This window comes from Emiliania huxleyi, assembly GCF_000372725.1.
Source record: "Emiliania huxleyi CCMP1516 unplaced genomic scaffold EMIHUscaffold_84, whole genome shotgun sequence".
Lineage (NCBI taxonomy): Eukaryota > Haptophyta > Isochrysidales > Noelaerhabdaceae > Emiliania > Emiliania huxleyi.
Window position 1 is genome coordinate 364,835 of NW_005195736.1, and position 27,636 is coordinate 392,470.

Sequence of the window (27,636 nt, forward strand, 5' to 3'; positions counted from 1 at the left end):
CCACACGCCCGATACAAAGAACCCTGCACAAAGATCGCACGGGCGGGGGCCTGTTTCTTTTTACCCATCTCACAGTAGAGCTGTACGTTTTTATTTATTTATTTTCCACACGTTGCGGGCGAGCGTGTTCATGAGAGGCCGGCGGCGGCGTGCGCCCGGTCTCGACTGTTGCTTTCGGAGCGCGCGGCTGGAGAGGCGGTTTTATTTCTTCTGAGCTTAGTAGGTAGGTAGGTAGGTGTTACCTCACACGGTCTATCGCAGAGACAAGGAGGGCCCACAGCACACACACCAAGAGTACATGTGCTGCACTGGACATCAGAGGGCCAAGGGTTGGATCAAGCAGTGGGAAGGGGACTCCTCGAGCCGGCGCGCGCGGCTGGCCTTGCCGCCGCGCGCACGCCGCTTTGACGCCGCGGGAGCGATCTTCTTGCTCACCGTCAGCACGCCGCACGCCTCCTCAGAGGTTGCCCACCTCTCCAGATGTTGCGAGGACGCCACCCGCGACCCGGCAAGCGGCATGGCCGGTCCTGTCGTGGAGCGTGGAGCCTTGTGATATCTTGATGACGCTGCGACCGCGTGCAAGCACGTGAGCCCAGGATCGTGCGTGAGCACGCTCGCAAGGCGGACGGTATGGCAAGGCCAGCTCCGTGGCCGTGGGCTCAGCGAAGAGGATACAGCCACCCATTCAAGGGTCCAAAAAACACGCCCGAGTCACGACAAACTAAATCATCAATACGGCTGAGGAGGATGCGCGACTACCTACTCGCGGCCGCCTCGCAGCTACTAGGCCAAGAGCAGCGAACGCGACGGCGAGTAGCACAATCGCTGTCGTGGCGAGCGGTCGCAAGCGTCTAGAGGGGCCGCTCGAGCGCCCTTCAACGCGGAGCAACCACCAGCCTCGGTTGGCTGCCTCGGAGACGACAGGCGGTGGTGGCGGCGGCGGCGGTGGAGGTGGCGGTGGAGGTGGCGGCGGCGGCGGGGGTGGGAGGAGGGGGGGGAAGCGCGGCGGCGGAGTGTACGAGCGCAGCTCGAGCACGCCGTCGAGCGGTCCGAGGAAGCCGTCGTGCGAGGAGGCCTTCGTGGACAGCGAGAGATGGGGGAGTGAGGGGGGAGATGTGGGGAGATGTGGGGAGATGTGGGGAGATATGGGGAGACCTCGTGGGTGCGCCAGCTGAAGCCACTCGCCGCCTTTTGCTGCCAGCGGCTCGCCGCCGTTTGCTGCCAGCGGCGCGTGGTGTCCTCGGCGCGCCAGCCGAGGCGGTGCCAGCCTGCCCCGTCCCACGCGTCCCAGAAGGAGCGCTGCTCATCGACCTACCGCACCACCCACGGGACTGAACCCACACTGGATTCGAAACTCTGGAGGTATGGGACGAGCGCTGCTCGTCGACCTTGCCGTCGCCGTCCGTGTCGCGCACCTCGACGCAACAGCGGAAGCCGTCGCACCCCGAGAGTACCCGAGATTACCCGAGATTGCCCGAGATTGCCCGAGATTGCCCGGGATTGCCCGAGATTGCCCGGGATTGCCCGGGACCGCGCCTCGACGCAGCAGTGGAAGCCGTCGCACCCAGCCCACTTGGGGCAGCCTCCCTGCTGCGCCGTCGTGAGCTCGTAGCTCGTCGAGCAGCACAGCCCGCTGCCGCCGCAGAAGCCGCGGCAGGCGCCCGACGCGCCGCCGCAAGGCAGCCAGCAATCGCGCGGCGGGTGCGGGGGCGGAGGCGGCGGCTGTGGCGGCGGCTGCGGCGGCGGCGGGGAGGGCAGGAAGCGCTCGGCGTTGCGGTTCTCAAACAGCCACAGCACGCCCGCGTGCTCGCGCAGCAGGGCGTTGGTCAGGCCTTGCAGCCCGGAGAACTGGACCGAGACCGAGTCGCCGCCCGAGAACTGGACCTTTGGCGAGAGATGGGAGATGTGGGGAGATGTGGGGAGATGGGGAGTCGCCCCCCGAGAGAGCGCGACCTTTGGCGTGATTGCGCCGACGACGTTGAGGCCGCCCTCCGGGTCCGGGCCGCCGTAGCAGAGGATGGAGGCGATCTCCTGCGCGAGGACGGGCAGGAACGGGTTGAGCATCGCCTCGGCCGCAGCCTCCGGCATCAGCGACGGAACGACGTCGAGGTCGCCGATCTCAAAGTTGCCTCGGCACCGCCTCATCGCGGACGTCGTGAGCGCGTGCATGTCGTAGTCGAGCAGCATGTTTCCGCGCAGCGTGAGCTCCGCGCTGCCGTAGTCGTACGTCACCCGCATCCCGCCCACCGTCGACTGCCGCAGCGTCCACCGCCCCTCGACCCGCACGTCGATGTGCGTGAGCGCAACTTGGGCGCCGTCCGGGGCCCGCCCCGCGAGCCACTGCGTGAGCAGGTCCTGCCTCTGCCACCACTCGTAGTCGTCGTAGCACATGCCGTACGAGACTCGGACCGGCGCGATGTCGACCAGCGTCAGGTTGCGCAGCGTGACCTATCGACAGGTCCTCGACAGGTCCCGGACGTGTCCGCGGACGTGTCCGGCGTCAGGTTGCAGCGTGACCATCGCGCCGGGGCTGAGCGCGCCGCCGTACACCTCGATCTCAGTCCCCTCGAGGCCGAGCCGCTGCAGCACCGGCACGTCGTCGTTCGAGAGCGTCATCGTCAGCGCGTCCTTGCCGCGCATCCGCCGGATCTCAGACGCCGTCCACTCGGAGAGCTGCGACGCCACCGCGTCGGAAAACCAGTCCGTCTCGCATGACGGCCCGAGCTTGAGCGCCTCAGTCCGCGGCGTCGCCTCTTCGAACGGCACCGGCACGGCCTCCTTCTCATCGCGCCACGACCAGCATGTTCCGCCGAGCAGGCGCAGCGCGCACCCGGCCTCCGCCTCCGCCGCCTGCGCCTCCGCCACCACGCCCGCCTCTGCCGCCTCCACGTTCGCCTCGACCGCCTCCACGTGCGCCTCCGCCACAGCCTCGGCGTTGTGGTTCCCCACCACCACCTCAGGACGGAGGACCGAGCGCGCCGCCGCCACCATCTCGGGTCGGCGGATTGACCCGGACGCGAGCGGCAATGTGCCGACTAGGAAGGCGAGGACGGAACCCATTGGTGGGCCTTTGCGGCGCGCGCGCATTGGCAGGGGCGCGCCTGGCTGGCGGGCAGCGACTCCAGGGACACAGGGGCGGCTCTTACGCGCTGCCGCAAAGGCACACCAATGGGTTTCGTATCCTGAGCGTAGGGGCGCCTGCGATACAAAAAAACAATACTGCCATACGAGGGGTGGGGGAGGAGGACACGGTCTCTAGTTTTTTTTTATTCTTTAAAACGCCGAGCCCTCCATTACCAACACACCGCGCCAAGAACCCGAGATTCCAAGCATGCCTAGTTCGAAGAGAGATAGGAAGAACAACAAAAACAACTAGAGGCAGACACCCACAACAAGAAATCCTAGTTCCCGAGCTGCTCCTTTCTCCAAACCCTCTTTCTTGATCGCTTTATTTTTTATTCCGCGAAAGTGCCCACTTTCCCTTTTTGTGTTGATGTTCGCCAACTCGGTCTTTCGCGGCCTTCGTCGTACGTCGACGCAGGCGAGGTTCTGGGAAGACGAGTAAATTTCTTTTTACTCGCGCCCCCGCCCGCGCCGAGCCAAAGGGGCTCAGCGGGGCCGCCACCACCGGGGCGGGCGCCTGGCGGCGCCGCTGCGCAAAAAAGGACTCCCACCAGCTTCGCCGTCCGCGAAAATTACTCACGAACCGTGCCTTACCGCGCCCCCCGCGCCCCCCACACCTCGACCTTCTTGGGCAGAAGCTGGTCCGATAGGTCCTCTCCGTGGCCTAGGCAGCCGTATTCACCCTTGCCCCAGGTAAATCCAGCACCGCTGGTGGCGATTGCGAGGCTGTCTGTGGCGGGCTCCCGCCGACACAGCGACAACGCACTGGCCAGTGAAGGCCTCAACCTTTTTGGGCAGCAGCTGGTTCTGCTCGTCGCCGTGGCCCAGCTTGCCGCAGGCTCCCTGGCCCCAGCTCCAGACGCCGCCGTCGGCGGTGAGGGCGAGGCTGTGGACGATCGATCCCCGCAGACACAGCGACGACGCGATGCCCAGCCAGGGCGTCGATCTTCTTGGGCTGCGACTGGAACGGCACGCGCGGACCGTTGGGGAGTGAGACTTCATCGTCGGCCGTGAGTGAGGGAGTGAGTATTCTTGATACAACCGGTACCCGACCGCTTTTTGCAAAAAACAAAAAAAATAAAAAAATCGCGAAAGCGCGCGCCCAGCACGCCGCTACTCGCCGCTAGCTCGCCGCTAGCTCGCCGCTAGCTCGCCGCTAGCTCGCCGCTACTCGCCGCTAGCTCGCCGCTAGCTCGCCGCTAGCTCGCCGCTAGCTCGCCGCTACTCGCCGCTAGCTCGCCGCTAGCTCGCCGCGTGTTCGTCGGTCCCGCTACGAAGGCGCCCTACGGAATCATGCGGATGTTTGCCCTGCTCGCAGCCTCCGCCGCCGCGGTCCCGTCTAGGCTGGTGGTTACGACGACGAGAGGGTCGCCCGCTTCAGTGCAGGCAGCGCAGATGGCCGCTGCTCGGCGCGGAAACGTCAATATGACAATCCGAGCAGCCCACAAAACCCTCACAGTGGTCGAATTCGAGGACAACAGCACGGCGCGAGCCTTCCAGGACCAGGCGGAGCGCTCGGGGCTAAGGGTCGAGGAGGATCAGCGGCGCTTCCTAGCAACAAGCTCGGCCTCGGCTTCGCGGAAGCGGCAGCTAGCCGAGGAAACGCCATGGGGGATCGAGCGTGTGTACAACGAAGCGGTGCCGAACGCCTCCTTCTTCCCGTCGGCGGTGACGCATCCGCTGTGCATCATCGACTCCGGCTACCTGCTCGCACACCCTGACCTCCCCTCTGACGCCACCGCGGCGGACCCGTCCCAAGCTGACCAAGCCGGCACGCGTTACTTCGGCGGCGACATCTGCAACCACGGCACGCATGCCCTCTCCGCCGCCCTCTCCGCCGCCATATCCCCTCCCCGCCGTCTCTCCGTCCGCCCCCTCTACCCCACCCTCCCTCCCTCCGTCCCACCAGGCACGCATGTCGCGGGCACCATCGCCGCCATCGGTGGCAACGGGGAGGGAGTGGTCGGTGTCTATCCGGGCGCGCCTGACCTGAAGATAGTCAAGGTGTTTGGGGAGGTCGGCTTGCTCGACGACCCCAGCACGCCCGACGAGGATGAGGCGTGCGGCTGGACCTATGCCTCACAACTCGTCGATGCGGTTCAGCGATGTGTCGACAGCGGAGCCAAGATCGTCTCGAGTGAGCGTGCCTAGATCCCCTCCCCGTCTTTGACTCATCTAACACCCCCCCCCCCCCCTCTTCCGCAGTGTCGCTCGGAGGTCCGGGTCGGTCGGACTTTGAGCGTGATGCCTTCCAGACATTCTTTGATGACGGCATCCTCAGCATCGCGGCCGCCGGCAACGACGGAGATGACAGCTACAATTACCCGGGGTCCTACTCCTCGGTCATGAGCGTCGCCGCCACCGACAGCAACAACAAGAAGGCGAGCTTCTCGCAGTACAACGACGAAGTCGACATCGCTGCCCCAGGCGTCGACCTCGTCTCGACTGTCGGTGCCCCCCCTTGTCAAAAAGGCCGCAGCGCCGCCGTTTTCCCACGGTTTTCAGGGGATAATTGTTTCCTCCCTAGGCCCTCCGAGGGACACTGGGGTGGGCCCTCCGGGCTATGATTCGTCCGGGGGGACCTCCATGGCCGCCCCGCACGTTTTTGGCCTGGCAATGGTGTTTTGGAACAAGTGAGCCCCCCCCCCCTTCCCCCCCCCCTTCCCCCCCCCCCCAACCAACACCACGCCCACCCACAAACACCAGCACCAACACCACCCAGAGGTCGGACCCAAACCGCCGCATCGGACACGCCTCGCGGCCACGCAGGTACCCGTCCTATACCAACGCCGAGGTCCGCACGGCGCTTGAGGAGGGCGCCGAGGATCTGGGCGAGACGGGCATCGACGACTACTTTGGCCATGGCCTCGTCAACTACCAGGGAGCCGAGATGAGGCTGTTCACGCCATCGCCGCCGCCGTCGCCCCCGCTCGCTCCACCGGCCCCCCCAATCGAGTTCCAGGTCACCGTGGGTGGCGGCAGCTCGGAGGGAGAGGTGTCGTGGACCCTGACGTGCAGCGGCGCGTTGATCGGCAGTGGAGGAGCGCCCTACTCCGGCACTCTTTCCGCGCCGCCCGGCGAGTGCACGCTCGACATGTACGACTCGGACGGCGACGGCTGGAACGGCAACCTGTGGGAGGGTGCGGGCTATACGTTCACGCTCGACTCCGGTTCCTACGGCAGCGCGACCTTCACCCTCACCCCCCTCCCTCCGTCCTCTCCGCCGTCACCGTCCCTGCCGCCGCTGCCGCCGCTGCCGGGCTACTGCTTCGCCACCTCATCCAAGGCCGTCGTTGTCCCCATGATTGTCGGCGGCGTGCCCGTCGACCCCGCGCGCAAGTACATGCCCGCCCCGCCCTCCCGCGCCAACGCCGCGCTCCGCTCGCCACCCGCCGCCGTCTGCTGACAGGTACACCTGGCTCGTCTCGCTCGACGGCCCGGGCTACTTTATCGGCAAACACTACTGCGGCGGCACGCTCATCGCGCCCGATTGGGTGCTCACCGCCGCGCACTGCACGCAAGACACCGTCGGCCGCGTGGCCGTCGGCATGCACGTCGTCGCCGACGTGAACACCGACCCGTGCGTCTCCTTGCACGAGGTGGCGGAGATCTTCAACCACGAGGACTACGGCTCTCCCAATTCAGAAAGCAACGACGTCTCGCTGCTCAAGCTCGCCACGCCTGTAACCGGCTATGCGCCCATCGACTTGCTCGACGGCCCTGGCATGGACACGCCCTTCCAGGAGCACCTCGCCATGCTCACCGTCGCCGGCTGGGGCACCATGTCCTCCGACGGCGTGTCCTCGCCGGAGGCCATGGAGGTCGACGTGCCGGTGGTCAAGAATGAGGACTGCAACGTTGCCTACAGTGGCCAGATTGACGACACGATGATCTGCGCCGGCGACACCGCGAATGGCGGCGAGGACGCGTGCCAGGGCGACTCGGGTGGCCCCCTCTTCGGCATCGACGCCGACGGCAACTACGTGCTCACGGGCATCGTGAGCTGGGGCTCCGGCTGCGCCGACGCCAACTTCCCGGGCGTCTACGCGCGCGTCTCCCACTTTGATGAGTGGGTCTGCGCGAGGACGGACGGCGCGGTCTGTGGATTTTATCCTCGGTCGCCGCCGTCGCCGCCGGCCACGCAACAGGAATAGACGCTGCCGCCGTTCCTGCCGCCGCCCTCCCTGCCGTCATGCCCGCTCGGCGAGGTCTGCACCACCGGTCCGTGTTTGATCTCCGACGGCGGCTCGTGCGCCACCTCGCCCGACTTCCCGAACGACTACCCGAACCTCGAGGGCTGCACCATCTACAACGTGCCGCCGGTCGGGCTGGACGTGATCGCCTTTGACGTGGAGGGGGACCCCTACCCCTACTACGACTACGACGGCGACGGCGATTTCCGCAATGACTGCCCCTTCGACCACCTCTTCGTCAACGGCGTGAAGTACTGCGGCACCTCGGGCCCGGCCGGTGTCGTGCCGTCGGATGGGACCATGACGTGGGTCTCTGACGAGTTTGTCACCGAGTCGGGCTGGAAGGCGCGCGCTCCCCCCTCTGCATAGCTCTTCGCATCTCTGGCTCCCCCCACACCGCGCGCTCCTCAACTCTCGCGCTCACTCAGCCCCCGTGCCCAGCCCCTATGGCCCTCCGCCTGTCCCAGGTGTGCTGGCCGCCGTCGGCCTTGCCATCTCCGCCGCCGCCGTCCGCGTCGCCCTCGCCGCCGCCTCCCTCGACCTCGCCATCTCCGCCGCCTCCATCCGCCTCGCCGTCGCCGCCACCTCCCTCCGCCTCGCCGTCGCCGCCGCCTCCCTCCGCCTCGCCGTCGCCGCCGCCTCCCTCCGCCTCGCCGTCGCCGCCGCCTCCCTCCGCCTCGCCGTCACCGCCGCCTCCGTCCGCCTCGCCGTCGCCGCCGCCTCCCTCCGCCTCGCCGTCGCCGCCGCCTCCGTCCGCCTCGCCGTCGCCGCCGCCTCCCTCCGCCTCTCCCTCCCCGCCGCCACCGTCCGCCTCTCCCTCCCCGCCACCTCCTTCCGCGTCGCCGTCGCCACCGCCTCCCTCCGCGTCGCCGTCCCCGCCGCCTCCGTCGCCCTCGCCGCCGCCTCCCTCTGCCTCGCCGTCGCCGCCGCCTCCCTCCGCCTCGCCGTCGCCGCCGCCTCCCTCCGCCTCGCCGTCGCCGCCGCCTCCCTCCGCCTCGCCGTCGCCGCCGCCTCCCTCCGCCTCGCCGTCGCCGCCGCCTCCCTCCGCCTCGCCGTCGCCGCCGCCTCCCTCCGCCTCGCCCTCGCCGCCGCCTCCCTCCGCCTCGCCGTCGCCGCCGCCTCCATCCGCCTCGCCGTCGCCGCCGCCTCCGTCCGCCTCGCCGTCGCCGCCGCCTCCCTCCGCCTCGCCGTCGCCGCCGCCTCCCTCCGCCTCGCCGTCGCCGCCGCCTCCCTCCGCCTCGCCGTCGCCGCCGCCTCCGTCCGCCTCGCCGTCGCCGCCGCTTCCGTCCGCCTCGCCGTCGCCGCCGATCTCCCCGCCGCAGCCACCGTCGCCGCCGCCTCCGTCCGCCTCGCCGTCGCCGCCGCCTCCATCCGCCTCGCCGTCGCCGCCGCCTCCATCCGCCTCGCCGTCGCCGCCGCCTCCGTCCGCTTCGCCGTCGCCGCCGCCTCCATCCGCCTCGCCGTCGCCGCCGCCTCCATCCGCCTCGCCGTCGCCGCCGCCTCCGTCCGCCTCGCCGTCGCCGCCGCCTCCGTCCGCTTCGCCGTCGCCGCCGCCTCCCTCCGCCTCGCCGTCGCCGCCGCCTCCGTCCGCCTCGCCGTCGCCGCCGCCTCCATCCGCCTCGCCGTCGCCGCCGCCTCCGTCCGCTTCGCCGTCGCCGCCGCCTCCCTCCGGCTCGCCCTCGCCGCCGCCTCCCTCCGGCTCGCCCTCGCCGCCGCCTCCCTCCGCCTCGCCGTCGCCGCCGCCTCCATCCGCCTCGCCGTCGCCGCCGCCTCCGTCCGCCTCGCCGTCGCCGCCGCCTCCCTCCGCCTCGCCGTCGCCGCCGCCCCCATCCGCCTCGCCGTCGCCGCCGCCTCCATCCGCCTCGCCGTCGCCGCCGCCTCCGTCCGCTTCGCCGTCGCCGCCGCCTCCCTCCGCCTCGCCGTCGCCGCCGCCTCCGTCCGCCTCGCCGTCGCCGCCGCCTCCATCCGCCTCGCCGTCGCCGCCGCCTCCGTCCGCTTCGCCGTCGCCGCCGCCTCCCTCCGGCTCGCCCTCGCCGCCGCCTCCCTCCGCGTCGCCGTCGCCTCCCTCCGCATCGCCGTCGCCGCCGCCTCCCTCCGGCTCGCCGTCGCCGCCGCCTCCCACGCCGCCGCCGCCTTCCGCCTCGCCATTGCCGCCGCCGCCCACGCCGCCGCCACCTGCCCCTCCGCCGCCCTCGCCACCTTCTCCGCCACCGCCCTCTCCGCCGCCGCCGTCGCCGCCGTCGCCGCCGCCGGCGGCGGCGCCGCCGCCCTCCGGCTCGCCCTCGCAGCCGCCGCCCGCGCCGCCGCCGCCCTCGCAGCCACCCTTTCCACCCCTCCCCGAGGGCGTTGTCGTGGAGGAAGTGTCCGTGATCAAGTTCACCGTCGTTGTCACGATCTCCGCCGAAGTGAACGACATCGACGTCACTGAACTCGAGGGCTCCTTTCGCCCTGCGCAGCAGTGCTTCGAGCCAGAGTGCGGCCTCACCGTGACGCTCCAGCCCGTCGAGCAATCGGCAGCCCGTGGGGCACTCCAGGCTGCGGGAACGGTTGCTTCGAGCACGGCCAGCGTGTTCAAGGATGGCAACACACTTTCCGCCGTGCGCAACGCGAACTATGTATTCGCGAGAAACTCAGCCACCCAAGCCGGCAATATCCTGAATCAGCCCGTCAGCGAGGTCGACCCCAACGTCAACGAACGCGAGGACACCGAGCCGCGCGCGGTCGCGCCGCCGCCGCCCTCCGCCCCGCCCACGTCGCCGCCGCCCTCGTTGCCCCCACTTGACCTGAACCCGCAGTCCATGGACCCGTCGTGCTTCCCGAGCTCTGCGATGGTGCAGCGTGCCGACGGCGAGACCGCCCCCCTCTCCTCGCTCTCCGCCGGCGACTCGATCCTCGTCGCTGCGGCCGACGGCACCCTCGCCTTCGATGCCGTGTGAGAGAGGGGGGTTTCACTCGTTTCACCGTCGCTTGCTTCTACTAGGCACCCTCGGCTTCGACGTCGTCTCCTCCTTCTCGCTGGCCGACCCGTCCGCCAAGGCGGCCTTCTTCCTCTCGCTGACGACCGCAACGGCGACGGTCACGCTCACCCCGACGCACAAGCTGCCCGCTGGCCCGGCAAAGGCGCTCAAGCAGGCGTCCGAGGTTGCCGTCGGAGAGACGATCTGGCTCGCGTCGCCGGCCGCGGGCGCGCTCGTGCAGGCGCGCCTATACCCCCAGCACCACACACCCCTGCCTCTCCCGATGCGACCCCCCCTCGTCCCCCGGCCAGGAGCCCGTCCTCAAGATAAGCACGGTCGTGGCCGACGGGCTGCACAGCCCGCTCACCAAGCACGGAGGCTGGCCAATCGTTGACGGCGTCGCGACCTCATACAACAGCGCGGCCGTCGTCGCGCGCAACAAGTACCTCGTCCCGCTCGTCGAGGCGGTCTGCCCCTCCCTCGGCCGCCTCGTCGTGGCGGCCGCGAACCCAAAGGCGATGCACTACATCGATGGCGAGGTGATCTCCCGCGCCCAAGTTTAGAGTGTCACTTGTCCCCACTCTCCCAAACCCACCACCCGCCGCCCACTTTCGCTTCGTCGCTCGACCAGGTGGTCGAGCCGCTCTCTTCGCTCGAGCTTGCGCACGCGGCCGTGGTCACGCTCACGGCCGCCAGTACCACGTTTGGCGCGCGCTCAAGCTCGCGCCATCGTTTGTCGTAGTTGGGGAGAGCTCACCTCAAGCGAGCGAGAGACGGAGCCCACGGTTTACAAACCAAAGAAATTCGCGAACGACCCATTTGCCATGAGTTTCGCGCGCCGGATCTTGTAAGGGACGAATGGACTCATTGCACTTGGAGCACTTGGAGTGCGACCGGGTCTTTTCTTTTTTTGAAAGAAGGCGGCGTACCGCGGTGTTGCAATGCCGCGCGGCGCGCGCCCCGCGTGCTCCAGGCCCGCCCCGAAGTACATCGAAAAGAAGCGGCAGGACAACGGGTACGCTGCCTTGTCGATGCAAAGCACTGTCGACTTGACCGACATGTGGTGCTGCGGCGCCACGCCCTTGCTATTCTCCATTGTCAACGGCCCCGCGGAAACCCTCGCAAAGCTCGACCGCGACTATCCGTCGCTGGCAAAAATGGCGGCCGACGGTGGCGCCTACGACCCGCCGCAGCTCAACCCGGCTCGGACCTTTGTCAGCTGCTGCCTCGGGCTGCCATGGCCCGATTCGTGCAATCTCGGCACGGTGAATTGGTTCTCGCACCGGTCGCCGCTATGCGCGCTGTGCCCCGCCGCCGTCTGTCTGGGCTACATGAAGTGCTGCTTTGGGTTCACCGAGCTGTCGCTGCTGGAGAGCGGAGACGAGGTCTTCATCGAGATGCTCCAGCGAGGCGTGGCACCGGAACAGTGCCCGGAGCGGCTAAAGGGCCTCTACTGGATGCAAGACAACCTCGCCAACGAGGTGCTAGTCACGTTCCAGGACGCCTACTGGCAGCCGGCGACAGCGACGGCGCCATTTCTCGGCACCAAGGACCTCGGCCTCAACTTCACGCGGGACCCGACCTGCTTTGGAGTGTGCAACGGCCCGCCCTTCTCCCCGTTCACGTGCCCGCCGGTTGGCTGCTGCCCCTGCCTCTGCCTCCCCTGCTGGGCCGTCGCCCCGTGCGGCTCCACCCGCAGTCTGCCCGGCTGCTGCCTGCGCCGCACGCCAATGACGTTGGTGTCGTCCCCGGACCAGCGGTGGATCGACCTTGGGCTAGGCAACTTCATCTTCATCCCGACTGCGGGTGAGACGCTCGTCGCGCCGGGCGGAGAGCCGGTCGCCTTTGACGCGGCGCAGGACCTCCTTCGCGTCTCGTTCTACCCCGAGCAGGGCCTGTCGAGCATCAACTACCAGTACCGCGTGCGGAGGGTGGCGCATCTCTCAGAGAGCGGGGCGCTGGTCAAGACGGAGGCGTGGGATGATTTGGTGGCGAAGGTTCGCGCGACGAATGAGACGCCCGGCTGCCTGGGCGACCGCTGCTACTGTAACCTGCCGCTCGAGCAGCGGCTGCAAAACTCCCTCCTCTACCAAAACGACAGGCAGTTCTTCCGGCTGCCACCGAGGCCGGCGTCCATGGCGCTGGGCCGCGGCTGATGCGGAGGAAGTACCCCGCCCCTCCACTGGCCCTGCCGATGCCGATGAACGGCTCCGGGCGGTGTGTCGAACCTGTGTGCTGTGCGAGAGAGTTGAAAGGGAGAGGGGGCTGTGTTCTCTAGGCCCCTAGGACGATGTACTTGGAGCACACTTGGAGTGCAGTCATCAGCCTCACTATCCAGGGCCGGGGAGCTAAGAACAAAGAAGCGCACCACCGGGCCGATGCTAATTCATTTTTTCTTTTTTCACTTGCATCGCAATGAGTGCCAGACAGCGTTTATGTGAGACAGCAATGAAGGCGCTGCTGCTTTTTGCCCTCACGCCCTCCCTGTCTCACGGGCTCTCGCTCGGCCTCGCGAGCGTGCGATCGGTGGCGCCTCGGTGCGCGGCGGTCGCCCTGGACGACGCGCCGGGCAGCAGCCTGGCTCGCGATGCGTGCGCCGCCGATAGCGAAGCGCTGCTGGATTCCTTGGATCGTTGGCTGCGCCGGCAGTCCATCCGGTCGGTGCTGCCGCCGAGCCAGGCGCGGCACCTGCTTCGCGACCTACGCGACGACCACCGCTTCTGGGCGCAGCAGCGCCGCCAGTTTGCGCGCGCCTGGAACCTGGTCGAGGCCGGCCTTCGGCAGGAGACGCGGCCGGTCGGCGAGCTGCTGGGCAACGAGACGGCGTCCAAGGTGCTTTCCTATTCGGAGGACATGGACGTCGATCCCGCCATCGTCAACGCCCTCATCCGCAGCGAGGTTGTCGAGGCCATGCTTGGACACGTCCTGTACGATGGTGCCGCTCCCCCCCCGCCGCTGCCGCCGCCGCAGCCTGCCCTCGCGCGCGCTCCCCCTTCCCCCACAGCGCCGGCCGCCTGCGTCCGAGATGCCTCCCCTGCTGGTTGTCACCGATGTCCAGGCATCGGCCAGTTTCTGATCCAGTCCGACCCCATCGGCATGGCCCTCTCCAAGCTCCCGATCCTAGGGCCGATCCGCGCGCAGCTGGTCGACGCGGCGCGGCGCGAGGTGGACGCTTTGGTCGGCCCGCAGGTCGAGGGGTTCCTCGGCTCCTACTCCGCCGCCGCCGCCGAGTCTGCGGTGTCCTACCTGCTGGCCGAGGACAACAGCCCGAAGCTGCGCGCCGCGCGCCGCCAGCTCGCCTCGAAGCTGCTCAACCGGCCGCTCTGCAAGCTGGTAGCCCCCACGGCTAGAGAGATCACCCGAGATCACGCGAGATCGCCCGAGATCACCCGAGATCGCAAGCTGGCGGCGCATGGCTAGAGAGACCACCCGAGATCGTGAACGTGCCGACGACGTGCCCCGGACGTGTCTTTTTTTTCTCTCTCTTCTCGTGTCTTTGCAGGTGAACGGGTCTGACCTCGAGGCAGCCATCGCACGGGACACGATCTGGGCGGCGGTGCGGCAGTTCAAAATGCCAAACGAGGGCGCGCTGCTCGACCAGCTGTACGGCGAGTTTGGAGACGAGCCCTTCGCGATCTTGCTACCGCGCGACGCGGCAGCCAAGGCGGCGGCGCCGCCCTCGGCCCCGCTCTTCGAGCGCGGCCGCGCCATCCTGCGCGATATCCTCGCTAGCTTCCTCGCGTCGGGCGAGTGGGAGGAGTGGAGACGAAACGGCCCGCTGTCCGAGCCGTTGCCGCCGCCGCGGACGGCGGTGCTGACGCCGCCGGCCGCCGCGGCCGCCGCCGCCGCCGCCGCCGCCGCCGCCGCCGCTGCCTCCGCCGCCGCCGCCGCCGATGCCGATGCCGACACGGACGCCGGCGGCGCGCCCGATTTCGGGGCGATGAGCCGCGCCGATCTTGAGGCATACGCACGCGCCGCGCACGCCGCGGCCGGCCAGCCGCCTCCGCCCGCGCACGGGGCTGGCAGCCGGCACGGGGCAGGCGGTGCGGCGGGGTTGCATGCGGCCGGCGGCGGTGACGAGCCGCGGAGACGGCGCGTCGACTGCAGCGAGAAGCGGCTGGGCGAGTGGGACGGATGGGACTGAGCCGGTGTGGGCGGGCCCCATCGCGCGGTGGGTCGCTCGCGGAGCATGCCTCTCTCTCAGCCCGGTGGTGGCTGGCCTCCTGCGCAACTCCGTCCCTCCCTCCCTGTCATGCCGATGCCGCCGCCGGTGTGTGGCGGCGGTCTCGAGGGCTGGGACGGTCTGGCGGCGTCCGAGGTGCCGGGGGAGAGAGAGGAGGGCGGTGTGTGAGAGAGACGCATAATTACTCGTTTCTTTGTCGCCTGAGCAAAAATGATGAGAGGCTGAGCAAGCGAAATGGGTTAGAAAATAGACGCCGGTCTCCGCCGGACTCTCCGCTCTGCCTCTCCACGGTGCACCTGGCCTCGCAGGCGAGGGGGGCTCAGACCATCTTGATCTTGCCGAAGTCGACGAGGCCGCCCTGCGAGACGAGCCAGCACACCGACTCGATGACGAGCATCGCGCAGAACGGCGTGACGTCGCCCTTGTTCACCATCGCCGGGTTGTTCTTCTTGTTCGTCCAGTGCTCCTCCATCAGCGCGTTCATCGGGAGGAAGACCTGTTGCACAGCCACAGGTTGGTTACGACGAAGACGGCGCCGAGCGTCTTGGCGAGCGTCGTCTTGCCGCCCGTTAGCGCGACGGCGATCTTGAGGGGAGGGCGATCGTGCCGATTAAGGTGCCCCAGCCGTTGCAGATCACCGTCATGCGCGGCGACTGGTTCTCGCTGTCGCCGAGCTTCGTGTCGTGCCACCACGACTGGAGTCCTCGTCCGGCATGACGGTCTTGCCTTCCATGAAGTTGTCGCGGATGCCTCCGAGGAGGAAGAAGAGCGCCTGGGCGGCGACGATCCCGTAGGCGGCGTTGTGCCTGAGGGTAGCATGCACTCAGATGCAGCAGGTCGGCGGCGGGCGGGCTGTGGCGCCAGTGCCTGCACTCAGAGGAGTGTAGGGCGGCGGCGGGCTGCTGGCTGTGGCGCGACGTACGGCATCTTAATGAAGTGGTCGAAATGCGCTTTGCAACGCCCTCGGTCCTCGGGCCCGACGTCTCTCCGCCGCCGCCTCGGCGAATGCCTTCTGGCTCGGCGCTAATGTTCCGTGGAATCGGGGGGGGTTTGCTAAGGTGTAGATCAGTTTCCGTGGAATCGGGTATGATATCGGCCAGATATCGGCTCGGCGTACAACGCCTCCTTCTTCGACGGCGCGTTCGGCGCGATCGCGGCGGCGGGCGCGAACTCGGCGCGCCTGTATGCACGCCGATGGCCGCGCGACGCCGTCGTTCGCCGCCGACGACAGCGTCTCCGGGCCGGGGGGCGCGTCGTACGCCGACGACCTCAAGTCGCTCGCGTCGCTCGCGGCGAAGCACGGCCTCGTGCTCGAGCTGTGCCTGTGGTCGTTCGACATGTACATGTGCAAGAAGGACTTTGACAAAAGGCGGTGCCACGACGACCTGATCTCCGACGCCGCCAAGTCGAAGTCGTACGTGGAGGATCGCGCTGGTGCCGTACCTCAAGGCGCTCGACGGCGCCGAGAACGTCGAACTCGTGATCGAGGTGGTGAACGAGTCTGAGTGGTGCATGAAGGGCTCGTGCAACACGCAGAAGAGCGTCGAGGTGAGCGAGACTCACCGCGATGGTCGCCGAGGCCGTCCACGCCCACTCTTCCTTCAAGGTCACCACCGGACCACCGGCTCGGCGTCGCTGAAGAGGTCGTCGGTGGCGCAGAGCGGGCTGCCTCGCCTCGTACTGGAACGACACGGCGCTCGCCTCCGCGTACCCGTCGGGCAAGAGCGCCGCCCTCGACTTCTAACGTGCACTACTATGATTGGATGTACCGTCGTGGGGCTACGACCCGTGCCGCCTCGAGGCGGAGGCGTGGGCGCTCGACAAGCCGACGGTCATCGCCGAGCTCCCGGCCTCGAGCGCACACTACTCGGCGGCGCAGCTCCTCTCGTGCTCGTCAGACAATGGCTTCGCCGGCGACCTCTTCTGGGCGTACAATGACGCCTCCTTCCCACTCGACAAAGCGGTCGTGCCCGCGATGAAGGACGTCGCCGCCGCCCACGCAGACGCCACCTCGTACAGCGCTCTGCTCAAGTGGCTCGGCGCGCTCAGCACCGCCGCCGCGCCGCCACCGCCGCGCGCGCGGGTGGCGGCCGCGTCGGTCGACGCGGCCGCCGAGGCGACGGTCGAGGCGCCGCCCGCGGCGGCCGCCGCGCCGCGCGCCGCGTCGCGGAAGGCGGCGACGCGTTCGTCAAGCTGCTGCGCCGACTAGAGGGCGAGCGGGTGAGCGTCTGCCGGGTACAGAAACTGAGTTAGGTCTGTGGACGCACCCTGGCCTCGGCGATGTAGCGCGCCAGTTGATCCATCGAACTGGCCGGGTTCGGCAGCCGGCGCCGGCGAGCTTCAAAAGATTGGCGAGCAGCGCGAGCTGCGCGCTGCCGCCGGTGCAGTTGGCCGCCGCCGCCGAGCGCGCGCGCAGCGCGACGACCAGGTCGGACCACTGCTGCCGGAGAGCGCGGGCGGCAGGTGGCCGGCGCGCTTGCGCGCCAGCCCGTCCGCTGCCGGCTCCGCGGCCGCGGTCCATGGCTTGCGCTTGCACCTCTCGAGCCGCAGCAACGCCGGCTACAGTGGCGTGTGCAAGCACCGCCCCTCTGGCCGCTTCGATGCGCGTCGCAAGGTGGATGGCAAGGATGTCTACATCGGCAATTTTGGCACGGCGGTGGAGGCGGCGGTGGCCTATGCGCGATCGGTCGGCGAGTACCAGCCTCAGGCTCAACCTTCGTCGGCGCTCGGCGGAGGGCGTGGCGCCGCGGCACGTGCAGGTCCTCGAGGAGGAGGCGGACGACGAGGACGACGTGACGGCGAGGGCGGAGAGCGAGGGCGGGAGAGGCGAGGCACGGGCGGTCGGCGAGGTGGAGGAGGAGATGGAGGTGGAGGCGCCGGCAGCCGAGGCGGAGGGCTTGCGCTTGCACCTCTCGAGCAGCAGCAGCAGCGGCTACTTAGGCGTATTCGAGCACACTGCTGGCCGCTTCAGGGCGCAGCGCATGATGGCCGGACGGAATGTCCACCTCGGCACCTTCGGCACAGCAGTGGAGGCGGCGGTGGCGTACGCGCGGGCGGTCGGCGAGTACCAGCCTCCGACAGTGGCGACAGAGGCGGAGGGCTTGCGCTTGCATCTCTCGAGCAACAACGCCACCGGCTACAAAGGCGTGTGGCGGCACCCCTCTGGCCGCTTCGTGGCGCAGCGCAAGGTGGGCGGAAGGTATGTCTACTTCGGCCTCTTCGACACGGCGGTGGAGGCGGCGGAGGAGGCGCGGGCGAATGGTGAGTACCAGCCTCAGGCTCAACCTTCGTCGGCGGAGGGCGTGGCGCCGCCGCGGCACGTGCAGGTCCTCGAGGAGGAGGCGGACGACCAGGACGATGTGACGGCCAGGGCGGAGAGCGAGGGCGGGAGCGGCGAGGCACGGGCGGTCGGCGAGGTGGAGGTGGAGGCGCCGGCTGGCAGCCGAGGCGGAGGGCTTGCGCTTGCACCTCTCCAGCAACAGCACCGGGTACAAGGGCGTGCAAATGGCGTCCACTACTGGCCGCTTCCAGGCGCGGTACAGGGTGGACAGAGAGCAGGTCTCCATCGGCTGCTTCGACACGGCGGTGGAGGCGGCGGTGGCGTATGCGCGGCGGTACCAGCCTCCAGCTCAACCTCCTCCGACAGTGGCCACGGAGGCGGAGGGCTTGTGCACCTGTCGAGCGGCAGCAGCAGCTACTCGCCTTGCTTCCTACTCGCCCAATTCACTGTCGCCACCGTCGCTGCCGTCAGAGGAAGCAGGCGTGGGCGGTCGGCTCGCCCACACCTCGATCTTCTTGGGCTCGAACTGGCGCTCCTGGTCGCCGTGGCCCAGCCGGCCGCCACCGCCACAGCCCCAGCTCCAGACAGCGCCGTTGGCGGTGATGGCGAGGCTGTGGCGGGTTCCAGCCGACACGGCGATGACGCGCTGGCCAGCAAAGGCCTCGACCTTCTTGGGCAGCAGCTGCAACTGCGTGTCGTCGTGGCCCAGCCTGCCCCTGCCTCCCCAGCCCCAGCTCCAGACACTGCCGTCGGCTGTGGAGGGTTCCTGCCGACACAGCGACGACGAGCTGCCCAGCCAACGCCTCGATCTTCTTCGGCAGCGGTTGGTGCTGCGCGTCGCCGTGGCCCAGCGAGACGGCCGCGACGCGAGCGATGTTGACGGGGTCGCAGCGAGAGACAACGCGCACGAGGAGGTCCGTGGGGAGGTCGAGGAGGCTGGTGGGCGGCGTGCTTTGCGTGCTGTTTGTCACAGGCACGGGACCGGCGCGCACCGTAAAGAATTCTCGGGAATTCGGTTTCTCTTTTTCATCGGTGTGCCGGTGATAGTACTAGCACGCGCCAGTTCGCACCTGTGTCGAGCCTGTGTGCTGTGAGAGAGAGTTTTGCTGTTTAACATTTAATATTATACTCTTTTTCATCGTTTGATCAGGTGGCGTTTATTTTTGCTTGGCCGGACATCATGATGAAATTCTGCAAAAACCTGACCGGCCCCTGCCCTGCCCCTACCTACCTACCTACCTACCTACCTTACTTATGGGAAACTAAAAAAGAAATCACGGGGTGGGTGAAGGTGGGGTACTATACCAACTAAAGTGATGGCTGGTGGTACTATCCTGCAACCACAGTCCTTCCTGTGACATGGCAACTCTCAAGCCCTACAAAGATCAACGACTTGGGGAGGGTTGACATCGTGATTTGGGCGGAAAAATTCTTTTTCTGCTGTGAAAATTCCGGCGTGAGAGAGGGAAAAACCCGACGGGAGGGCCCAGACCCTACCCTACCTACCCCATCATGATGTCCGGCCAAGCAAAAATAAACGCTGGTTTGATCTGGTTTGATGGCAAGCAGCGATGGTGGACGACGCAGGACGCTGTCGTCGTCTGCAACCAACAAGGTCTTCTCCAGAGCCGTCGCTGCCGGGCTCCGACAGCTTTGTCGCCTGCTTTGAGGCCAATTGCTCGTCGCGCCACGGAGCACGCCTGTACTCCTGGCTGCGGCAGGACGGCAGCGAGGAGGCGGCCCTCTCGTACGGCGAGCTGCGGGAACGGGCCTGCGCGCTCGCTGTCTGTCTGAGGCTGCGGTGGGACGTCCCAGAGCGCGGCCGCGTGATGCTTGTCTACCCGCCTGGTCTCGAGTTCCTGGTGGCCTTCTTTGGTGCTCAGTACGCCGCCGTCATAGCTGTCCCCTACTACCCTCCCGTGCTTCCGACGTCGCCTGCCCCGAGCGCCAGTGCGCGCCGCCGCCTCGCCGACGGCCTCGCCAAGCTGGCGCGGATCGCCGGCGCGGCTGCTCCGTCCGCCTTCCTCTCCAGCCGGAGCTACCTGCGCAGCAAGTGGCTGTGCAGCCTCGTCTGCAGAGAGGAGGCGTGCCGCTGGCCGGAGGAGTGGAGGTGGCACGCGAGCGACGACTCGCTGGCGCCCCCCTCGGGCGAGGAGGAGGCGTGGCTGCACGCCGCGGTTGCCGGCCGGACGAGGCCCGCGGAGTCCGAAATCGCCTTCCTGCAGTTCACTTCGGGGAGCACAGGCAACCCAAAGGGCGTGATGGTCGGCACGCGCAACCTCGTCGCCAACGTGCGCCTGATAATACAGGCCAACGTGCGCGCAGTGCCGGCGGGAGAGCTCGCCATCGTCTCGTGGCTGCCGCAGTACCACGACATGGGCCTCATCGGAGGCTGCCTCTCCGCCGCCCTCTCCGGGTGGAGGGCCGAGCTCTTGTCGCCCTTCGCCTTCCTGCAGCGGCCGCTCCTCTGGCTCCTCGCCATCTCGCGCCTCTCCGACTCGCACCACGTCGTCAGCCCGGCGCCCAACTTCGGGTACGCGCTCTGCGTCCGCCGCGTCAAGGAGGCCGAGCTTAACTAATTAATTAATTAATTGAGTGACTAATTAATTAATGCTCTGCGTCCGCCGCGTCAAGGACGCCGAGCTGCCGCGCCTCGACCTCTCCCGCTGGCGGATAGCGATGAACGGGGCGGAGCCGATCCGCGCGGCGACGCTGCGCGAGTTCGAGGCCAAGTTCGGCCGCGCAGGCTTCGACCCGGCCTCGTGGGCTTGCGTCTTTGGCCTTGCGGAGAACGTGCTCTACGTCGCTGGCTGCGCCGAGCCCGCCCACCTCCTCCGCCTCGACCGCGCTCGCCTCGCCGTCGGGGACGTGCCGCTCCCGCGCGCGTCGCCGGCCGGCGCCTCCCAGGCGCTCGAGGCGTGCGGCCACGCGCTGCTGCCCGAGCGCGAGAGCGGGCAGGCCGTCCGCATCGTCGGAGACGCGCGGGAGGCGCTGCCGGACGGCACGGTCGGCGAGGTGTGGGTGCGGGGTCCATCGGTGGCGCGCGGGTACTGGCAGCTGGAGGAGCTGTCGCGGGAGACGTTCTGCGCCACACTCGCGGGCAGCAGCGAGGGGCAGAGCGGCGAGAGCGGCTGCGGCGCAGACTCGTACCTGCGGACGGGTTCCTCTCCTCCCCTCTCCTCCCCTCTCCCCCGCCTCTCCTCTCGTCCTCCGTCTCGCCGCGAGTCCAGCTCACTGCGCCCAGGCGACCTCGGCCTGCTCTGGGAGGGGCGGCTCTACATCGTCGGCCGGATCAAGGACGTGCTCACCATCAAGGGGCGGACGCTGCACGCGCACGACATCGAGGTGTGCGCCGAGCGCGGCAGCGACGCGCTGCGGCTCGGCTGCTGCGCCGCCTTCCCCGTCCTCGGCGACGATGGCGACGAGGCGCTCGTCCTGATGGCGGAGCTGCGCGAGGAGGTGCTGCCGCGCCACTTAATAATAATTAATTGATTAGTTGAGTGACTGATGAATTAATTTGGCGGAGCTGCGCGAGGAGGTGCTACGCCGCCGCTGGGGGAGGGGCGCCGCCGGCGCAGAGGCGGCGCGGGCGTGCGCCGCCGTCGCGGCGCAGGTGGCGAGTGCGGTGGGCGAGGGCGAGGGGGTGAGGCCGACGGTCGTCGTGCTGCTCGCGCCGCGCTCGATCCTCAAGACAACCTCGGGCAAGCTGCGGCGGCGCGAGCTGCGCCTCGCGTACGACCAGCTGCTGGCGGAGCACGCCGGCGGAGGCGAGGGCGCAGGCGGCGGCGGCGGCGGCGGACGGGCGCCTCTCCTGCCGAGAGAGGCGGCGCTGCACATCTGGCGCGACGGCGGCGGCGAGCCCACAGGGGCGGCTGCGGCGGGTGCGGCGGCGGGTGCGGTGGCGGGTGCGGCGGCGGGTGCGGGAGCGGGGCTCGAGCCCGCGGCGAAGGCGCTCGCCTCTGCGGACAGCCGCAGAGGCGTGAGAAAGGGATTGCTTTCGCAGCGAGGTGGCGCGGGCGGCGGCGAGGGCTGCGGCGCGGTGTTCTGCGACAGAGAAGGAGCGGAGCCGCTTCGGGTGGTTGCGGACCTGAGCGACCTCCGAGAGACGAGGGAGGTCGCCGCCTCGTTCGCCTCGAGCGAGCTCGCGCTTAATTAATTAATTAATTAATTGAGTGACTAATTAATTAATAGGTCGCCGCCTCGTTCGCCTCGAGCGAGCTCGCGCTGAGCGAGGAGATCCTCGACGCGTCCGTCTGCGCCGAGACGCCGGCGGACATGTCGTGGGCTCTGCGCGAGTCGTGGGCGGTGGCGTGGTCGCTGGCGTACGCGAAGGAGGGCGACGAGGCGAGCCTAGCAGCCGTGCAGCTTTACGGCGCGACTCTCGTCCGGCGGGCGGGGGAGGAGGAGGACGCGGAGGCGGAGGATGGGGAGGCGGAGGCGGAGGCTCGTGGCGGCACCGCAGGCTGCCATGGCGATGCCTTCTCTCCCGCTCTCCTAGCTGCAGAGGGGCGCGCTGTGCAGTAGTGGGCGCAGCTGAGGCTGGGGAGACAACATGATGTCGCACGTATCACACACGAGAGATGCCTCAACAGACAGAACGAAGCAGTATTTACAGAAGATTAGTGTAGTGGACTTTGTTAGTAGTAGACGTCTGGCCGAAGGCTCATCCAGCCATATCTCGTGGTGTGTGCACTGCCCAGTGTGGTTTCTTTATCTACATCGATGTAGGTCACGAGGCCCCGCCGTGCAGGGCGCTACGGGCTCCGGCCGGACGTGGCAGCGGCGGAGCGTCGCGACTCCGCCCTTTTTTCGCCCAACACGCTATCCACCGTCACCGACCCTGCCGCCAGCGGCGCGGCTTCGCGCCGCGCGCGCTCACGCTAGGGCGCTCGCTCACCGCATCTCGGTTTGTGCATTGAGCTCTGAGGCCCCCATCACGCCGGGGATCCACGGCCGGCGAGGCGTCCCGCCGGAGGCCAGGATTGAGGCACCTGCGCCGTCGTCGGCGAGACCCTCGCCATCACCAGCCTCTACCTGGGAATACCGCATCCGCATTCCCGCTCATCGCTTTGCGCATTCCGCAGATCCCTCAGGGAGACGCCTTCCTCCCTGGACGCGTTCCCCCCTGGGGGTCAACTCGAGCGGCCCCTATCTTGGCTCGGCCGAGCACGCCTGCCAGCGCACCTTCGAGTACTTACGGCAACTACCCCCACCGCGGTCTTGAGCCCGCCGCGCGCAACCCGCATCCGCAGCAGGACTGCCTGCAACCGTCGTGCAGCCCCACTACCTTCGATTGTGGGGGCAGGGATTGAGGACCCCTGTGCTATTTGTCCCGATATGTGGTGTTACTCGACTAGAGCCGTACGTCGCGACTCGTCGAGGGGGGGGACGTCTGGCCGAAGGCTCATCCAGCCATATCTCGTGGTGTGTGCACTGCCCAGTGTGGTTTCTTTATCTACATCGATGTAGGTCACGAGGCCCCGCCGTGCAGGGCGCTACGGGCTCCGGCCGGACGGTAGAGGGTAGCGAGAGGGCTGCAAGACTAAAGACCGAGAGCGAGACGGATAAAATGCTGGGTTGACGGAAATCGAGGGACGCGACCCACTTCGCCACAGACGGTCCCGCGCCTCGCCGCTAAGTTTGCGGCACGCCCCGCACCGTCCGCTGTGCCGCGTTTTTTGTCCGGAGTGAAAAGTCCAACGCGCTCGTCGGTGGCGGCTTCCCTCAACCTGCGCCACGCTCGGCGAACCTCGACAGCGCTTTCGGTGGCATGCAGCTCTTTGCGACAGAAGCCTGGAGAGCAGCTCCTCTGCTGCTCACACACTCTGCACAGCTGACACAGCCTACTGTGCGGCTGCCACAGCTGTGACAGCGATGGGCTCGCCCTCACTGGCCCTCAGTCACTTGTGCTGCGGCTTGTGTGAGCGACACTGCTCGGCGACTGCCGGCACACTGTGAGACCATGGGTGTGAGGTAAAACCACGCTACCAGCGCTTGGTCACATCGGCCCCGAGGTCAGATCCATCTACTCTGTTGATGACAAGACTTGTCTACCGGCTGGAGCCGAGCAGGAGGGCCCGGCGCACAACCCCTTGGTCAACTCACCCTCCACACCCCGTAGCGGGATCGTAGGAGCAGCCCGCGGGCGGTACGATGTGTAAAGCTGACGCGAGGGTTAAAAGAAATCAGATACCAAATCATGTGATCGTGAGGCAGTCAATTTCGATCTCCTGAGCTACTCGCCGAGAAACGACTCGCCTTGCTTCCTACTCGTCCAATGCACTGTCGCCACCGTCGCTGCTGTCCTCGTCTCCGTCAGAGGAAGCAGGCGTGGGCGGTCGGCTCGCCCACACCTCGATCTTCATGGGCATCTCTGGACAGGGTGGCCCGCCACAACGACCCCTGGAATTGCGACTCGCCGCTTTCCTCCCGCTGTGATTCTGTGTGAGCTCTGTGTCTTGATTTGCCAACAATATACCTACAACCTCAGTATATCTCTCTATACCTAGGTAGGTAGGTAGAAAGATGAACAACAGTCAGGCTCGGACTGGACACCAGCGCGGTATGGGTGGACGCGGGACAGATGATGACGACACGCACGAGCGACACACAGACACAAACAAGCTCACAAGACACACCTAACACAAAAGTAGAAAGATAGCCAAAAGTGGAAAAAGAAAATAGTTCCCAGGATCTTGTCGCGCGTGCGGATCTCAATGGGCGGATGTGCACGGTCGATAGCTTCGACGAGGCTACCTCTAGCGCTCGCTGCGCGGTGAGCGTTTCTGGAGGAGAGCTTCAAGTCTGGATCAAGCCCGAGAACTTGCTCGAGACTCTGCCCGATGAGTTTGCGCATGCCGCGCAAGTAGGAGATGAAGCGACTGTGCATGAGTGGTTGACCGACGGTGGCGACGTCGACGCACCCTGGTTCAACCCCGAAATCAACGGGCACGGCTTCACGCTGCTCATGCTGGCGTGCAGCAAGGGGCACGAGCGCCTCGTCGCCCGTCTGCTGAAGTGTGGCGCAGACGCGAACGCGCTCAACGACGGGGGCGTCGATCCGCTCATGCACGCCGCGGTGTGCATGGAGCCCGGATGGGCAGCGTGCCTGAAGCTCCTTCTCAAAGCAAAGGCGCGGCCTGATTGGTTCTCCGACGCAGGCGGCTCTGCTCGAGGCACAATCAGGATGAAGCTGCTATTGCGGGCGCCAACCGCCAGGCTCCGTGCCCCACCTACCTACCTATTCCCAGGCCGCGCAGCGAAGCGAAAAAATACCCGTTAGCCCTCTGTGAATAGGCTCCCAGCGCCCGCCGCGCGCCGGCTTGTACCGCGGTGCGCGCCGCTCGCGAGCATGGCCTACTGGGCGACTCGTCTGGCATGGCCCCCCGTTCGCGGCTAAACGCGCCGTCTCCCGCGCGAGCGAAGCGGTTTTTATACCCCCCCCCCCCCCACCACCACCACCTACCTACCTATTGCGGGGCCCTCTGGGGCGGTCAAAACCGGGCCTACCTACCTATTGCATAGGGTCTAACCGTGGTAAACAGACCCCCTGTCTGGGTAGGAGCTGGAACCCTCCGAATGGGTACCCTCCCCGTGTGCAACCGAATGGGTACCCTCCCCGTGTGTGTCTCCCCGAATGGGTACCAGCACCGAATGGGTACCCTCCCCGTGTGTGTCGCGCGCCTTGCGGGGGGGGCGCGGAAAAGAGGAACCTCTTAGCGCCATCGCCACGGTGCTGCAAGCGCCGGGCGACGACGGCTTACCGCCTCCCGGTCCCCCTCGGCACACCTCCGCTGCTTAATGTTTGGCGACTCGAACCCGTGAAGCTTCCCCGTGCGCGGGTTACCCCGCACACGGGTCAGCCTGCCAGCCACGTATCCACGCAAGCGTGGTCCGCGCGCATGGCATACAGGCGTTCCCCATTCTCTTCGCTGCCCCCGGCCATGAGCGGCGCCATCAGCCCGACCTTGCTCGCCGAGCTGGCCAACGGCAACCTGACCTTGCTGCGCGCCCTCCTCGCCGGGCGGACGCGCGGCCCAGCGCTCACGGCCGAGCTCGACGCGCGCCTCGAGGCCGCGAACCACTGTACGCTGCTGATTATCGCAGCTCAGCACGGGCAGGCCGACGCCGTGCGGCTGCTGCTCGAGAGCGGCGCGAGCGTGGGGGCGACGACGGGCATTGGCTCCACGCCGCTGTTCATCGCGTGCCAGAACGGCCACCTCGAGTGCGCCCAGCTGCTCCTCGGCGCCAGCGCGGCGGTCAACCAAGCCAAGGCAGACGGCGCCACGCCGCTGTTCATGGCGTGCCAGAAGGGCCAGCTCGAGTGCGTGCGGCTGCTTCTCGGCGCCAGCGCGGCGGTCAACCAAGCCAGGGATGGCGGTGCCACGCCGCTGTTCATAGCGTGCCAGGAGGGCCACCTCGAATGCGCCCAGCTGCTTCTCGGCGCCAGCGCGGCGATCAACCAAGCCAGGAACAGCGGCGCCACGCCGCTGTTCATCGCGTGCGAGGAGGGCCACCTCGAGTGCGCACGGCTGCTTCTCGAGGCCAGCGCGGCGGTCAACCAAGCAGACGCTGACGGCTTCACGCCGCTGTACATTGCGTGCTTCAAGGGCAACGTCGAGATCGGCCAGCTGCTCCTCGAGGCCAGCGCGGCGGTCGACCAAGCCGCGAACGGTGGCGCCACGCCGCTGTTCATGGCGTGCCAGACGGGCCAGCTCGAGTGCGCCCAGCTGCTCCTCGAGGCCGGCGCAGCGGTCAACCAAGCCGAGCAGGATGGCGCCACGCCGTTGTTCATCGCGTGCCAGAAGGGCCAGCTCGAGTGCGCGCGGCTGCTTCTCGGCGCAAGCGCGGCGGTCGACCAAGCCAGGGACGGCGACGGCTCCACCGCGCTGGCCATCGCATGCCATAAGGGCCACGACGACATCGTCCGGCTGCTCCTCGGCGCCGGCGCGGCGGTCAACCAAGCCAAGCACGGCGGCACCACGCCGCTGTACATCGCGTGCGAGAAGGGCCACCTCGAGTGCGCCCAGCTGCTCCTCGAGGCTAGCGCGGCGGTCGACCAAGCTGCGGGCGGCGGCTGGACGCCGCTGCACGTTGCGTGCCTGGAGGGCCACCCCGCCGTCGTGCTCTGCCTGCTGCGGGCGGGCGCTGAGACGGCGGCGCGCACTGCGAGTGGCGAGACGGCGCTGCAGCTTGCCAAGGAGGACGGCCACACCGAGTGCGAGCGCGCTTTGGAGGCGGCGGCAGAGGCAGATGCGGCGCGGCACGCTGAGGAGCTGCTGGCGGAGGAGGAGGCGGAGGCACGCGCCAAGGAGAAGAAGAAGGCCAAGAAGAAGGGCAAGAAGAAGAAGCAGGGCGGTGGGGGCGGCGCTGGGCCGTCGCAAGAGCCCGAGGCGCCGGCGGTTGAGGCGGCGGGGGCGGTGGCGGCGGAGGAGGAGGCGGAGCTTGCGGCGGCGCTTGAGGAGAACGCGAGGCTGGAGGAGGGGAGGCGGGCGGCGGAGGAGCAAGGGCCGTCCTCGGCTGCAGAGGCGCCGGCTCCGAGGGAGGAGGAGCCGCCGGCCGACTTCATCTGCCCGATCACGACCGAGCTCATGAGTGACCCGGTGATGGCGGCGGACGGGCATTCGTACGAGCGGTCGGCGATCAAGCGCTGGCTCGCGACCAAGTCGACGAGCCCGATGACGGGCGAGGCGCTCGTGCACAGCTTCCTCGCCCCCAACCACACGCTGCGCCGGCAGATCCGGGAGTGGCAGCAGGCGGCTTGATCGCCGGCTCGGTCGAGCGGGGTGGGTGTGGGCTGTGGCGCGGCCACTGGTTGGTCTTCCTCTCCGCCGGCTCTGCCGACTGCGCCGGTGCGGCAAGGGCTCGGTCGACCCAAGGCGGCCGGGTGAACGCAGGCCG

General features: G+C 68.0%; 6 protein-coding genes across 6 annotated transcripts; 5 read left to right on the forward strand and 1 right to left on the reverse strand.

The window, feature by feature from the left end:
* Positions 1-672: 672 nt before the first annotated feature.
* EMIHUDRAFT_465893 (hypothetical protein) lies at positions 673-3,087 on the reverse strand (the record flags this gene model as incomplete). Its single annotated transcript, XM_005758774.1, has 5 exons — positions 673-1,075; positions 1,156-1,311; positions 1,543-1,884; positions 1,954-2,448; positions 2,491-3,087. The coding sequence occupies 5 exons, from the start codon at positions 3,085-3,087 to the stop codon at positions 722-724; spliced, it is 1,944 nt and encodes a 647-aa protein (XP_005758831.1). The 3' UTR covers positions 673-721.
* A 1,335-nt stretch (positions 3,088-4,422) lies between these two features.
* Positions 4,423-11,081, forward strand: EMIHUDRAFT_453483 (hypothetical protein; the record flags this gene model as incomplete). The annotated part of the gene is made up of 12 exons (XM_005758775.1): positions 4,423-4,791; positions 5,080-5,260; positions 5,329-5,574; positions 5,651-5,756; positions 5,893-6,276; positions 6,533-7,196; positions 7,419-7,625; positions 9,659-9,991; positions 10,112-10,246; positions 10,353-10,508; positions 10,585-10,812; positions 10,905-11,081. The coding sequence occupies 12 exons, from the start codon at positions 4,423-4,425 to the stop codon at positions 11,013-11,015; spliced, it is 3,120 nt and encodes a 1,039-aa protein (XP_005758832.1). The 3' UTR covers positions 11,016-11,081.
* Positions 11,082-12,700: 1,619 nt separating this feature from the next.
* On the forward strand, positions 12,701-14,681 carry EMIHUDRAFT_465895 (hypothetical protein). Its single transcript, XM_005758776.1, has 3 exons — positions 12,701-13,208; positions 13,332-13,606; positions 13,776-14,681. The coding sequence occupies exons 1-3, from the start codon at positions 12,722-12,724 to the stop codon at positions 14,415-14,417; spliced, it is 1,404 nt and encodes a 467-aa protein (XP_005758833.1). The 5' UTR covers positions 12,701-12,721; the 3' UTR covers positions 14,418-14,681.
* A 959-nt stretch (positions 14,682-15,640) lies between these two features.
* On the forward strand, positions 15,641-18,733 carry EMIHUDRAFT_219295 (hypothetical protein; the record flags this gene model as incomplete). Its single annotated transcript, XM_005758777.1, has 7 exons — positions 15,641-15,874; positions 15,906-16,004; positions 16,258-16,487; positions 16,743-17,209; positions 17,397-17,815; positions 17,988-18,053; positions 18,710-18,733. 7 exons carry the CDS (start codon positions 15,641-15,643, stop codon positions 18,731-18,733), a joined length of 1,539 nt encoding a protein of 512 aa, XP_005758834.1.
* Positions 18,734-19,433: 700 nt separating this feature from the next.
* On the forward strand, positions 19,434-21,472 carry EMIHUDRAFT_41407 (hypothetical protein; the record flags this gene model as incomplete). The annotated part of the gene is made up of 5 exons (XM_005758778.1): positions 19,434-19,750; positions 19,802-20,291; positions 20,371-20,896; positions 20,981-21,195; positions 21,317-21,472. Coding segments are annotated over 5 exons (1,704 nt in total), but the record flags the coding sequence as incomplete, so codon positions are not given.
* A 2,988-nt stretch (positions 21,473-24,460) lies between these two features.
* EMIHUDRAFT_219298 (hypothetical protein) lies at positions 24,461-27,500 on the forward strand (the record flags this gene model as incomplete). The annotated part of the gene is made up of 2 exons (XM_005758779.1): positions 24,461-24,601; positions 27,216-27,500. The coding sequence occupies 2 exons, from the start codon at positions 24,461-24,463 to the stop codon at positions 27,498-27,500; spliced, it is 426 nt and encodes a 141-aa protein (XP_005758836.1).
* Positions 27,501-27,636: the final 136 nt, after the last annotated feature.

Bases quoted from the DNA above. Each gene is read 5' to 3' on its own strand.
- EMIHUDRAFT_465895 (XM_005758776.1), top strand. From the start codon at position 12,722: ATGAAGGCGCTGCTGCTTTTTGCCCTCACGCCCTCCCTGTCTCACGGG. The intron at 13,209-13,331 runs GTGCCGCTCCCC...ACCGATGTCCAG, and splicing joins TGGACACGTCCTGTACGATG to GCATCGGCCAGTTTCTGATC. The intron at 13,607-13,775 runs GTAGCCCCCACG...GTGTCTTTGCAG, and splicing joins ACCGGCCGCTCTGCAAGCTG to GTGAACGGGTCTGACCTCGA.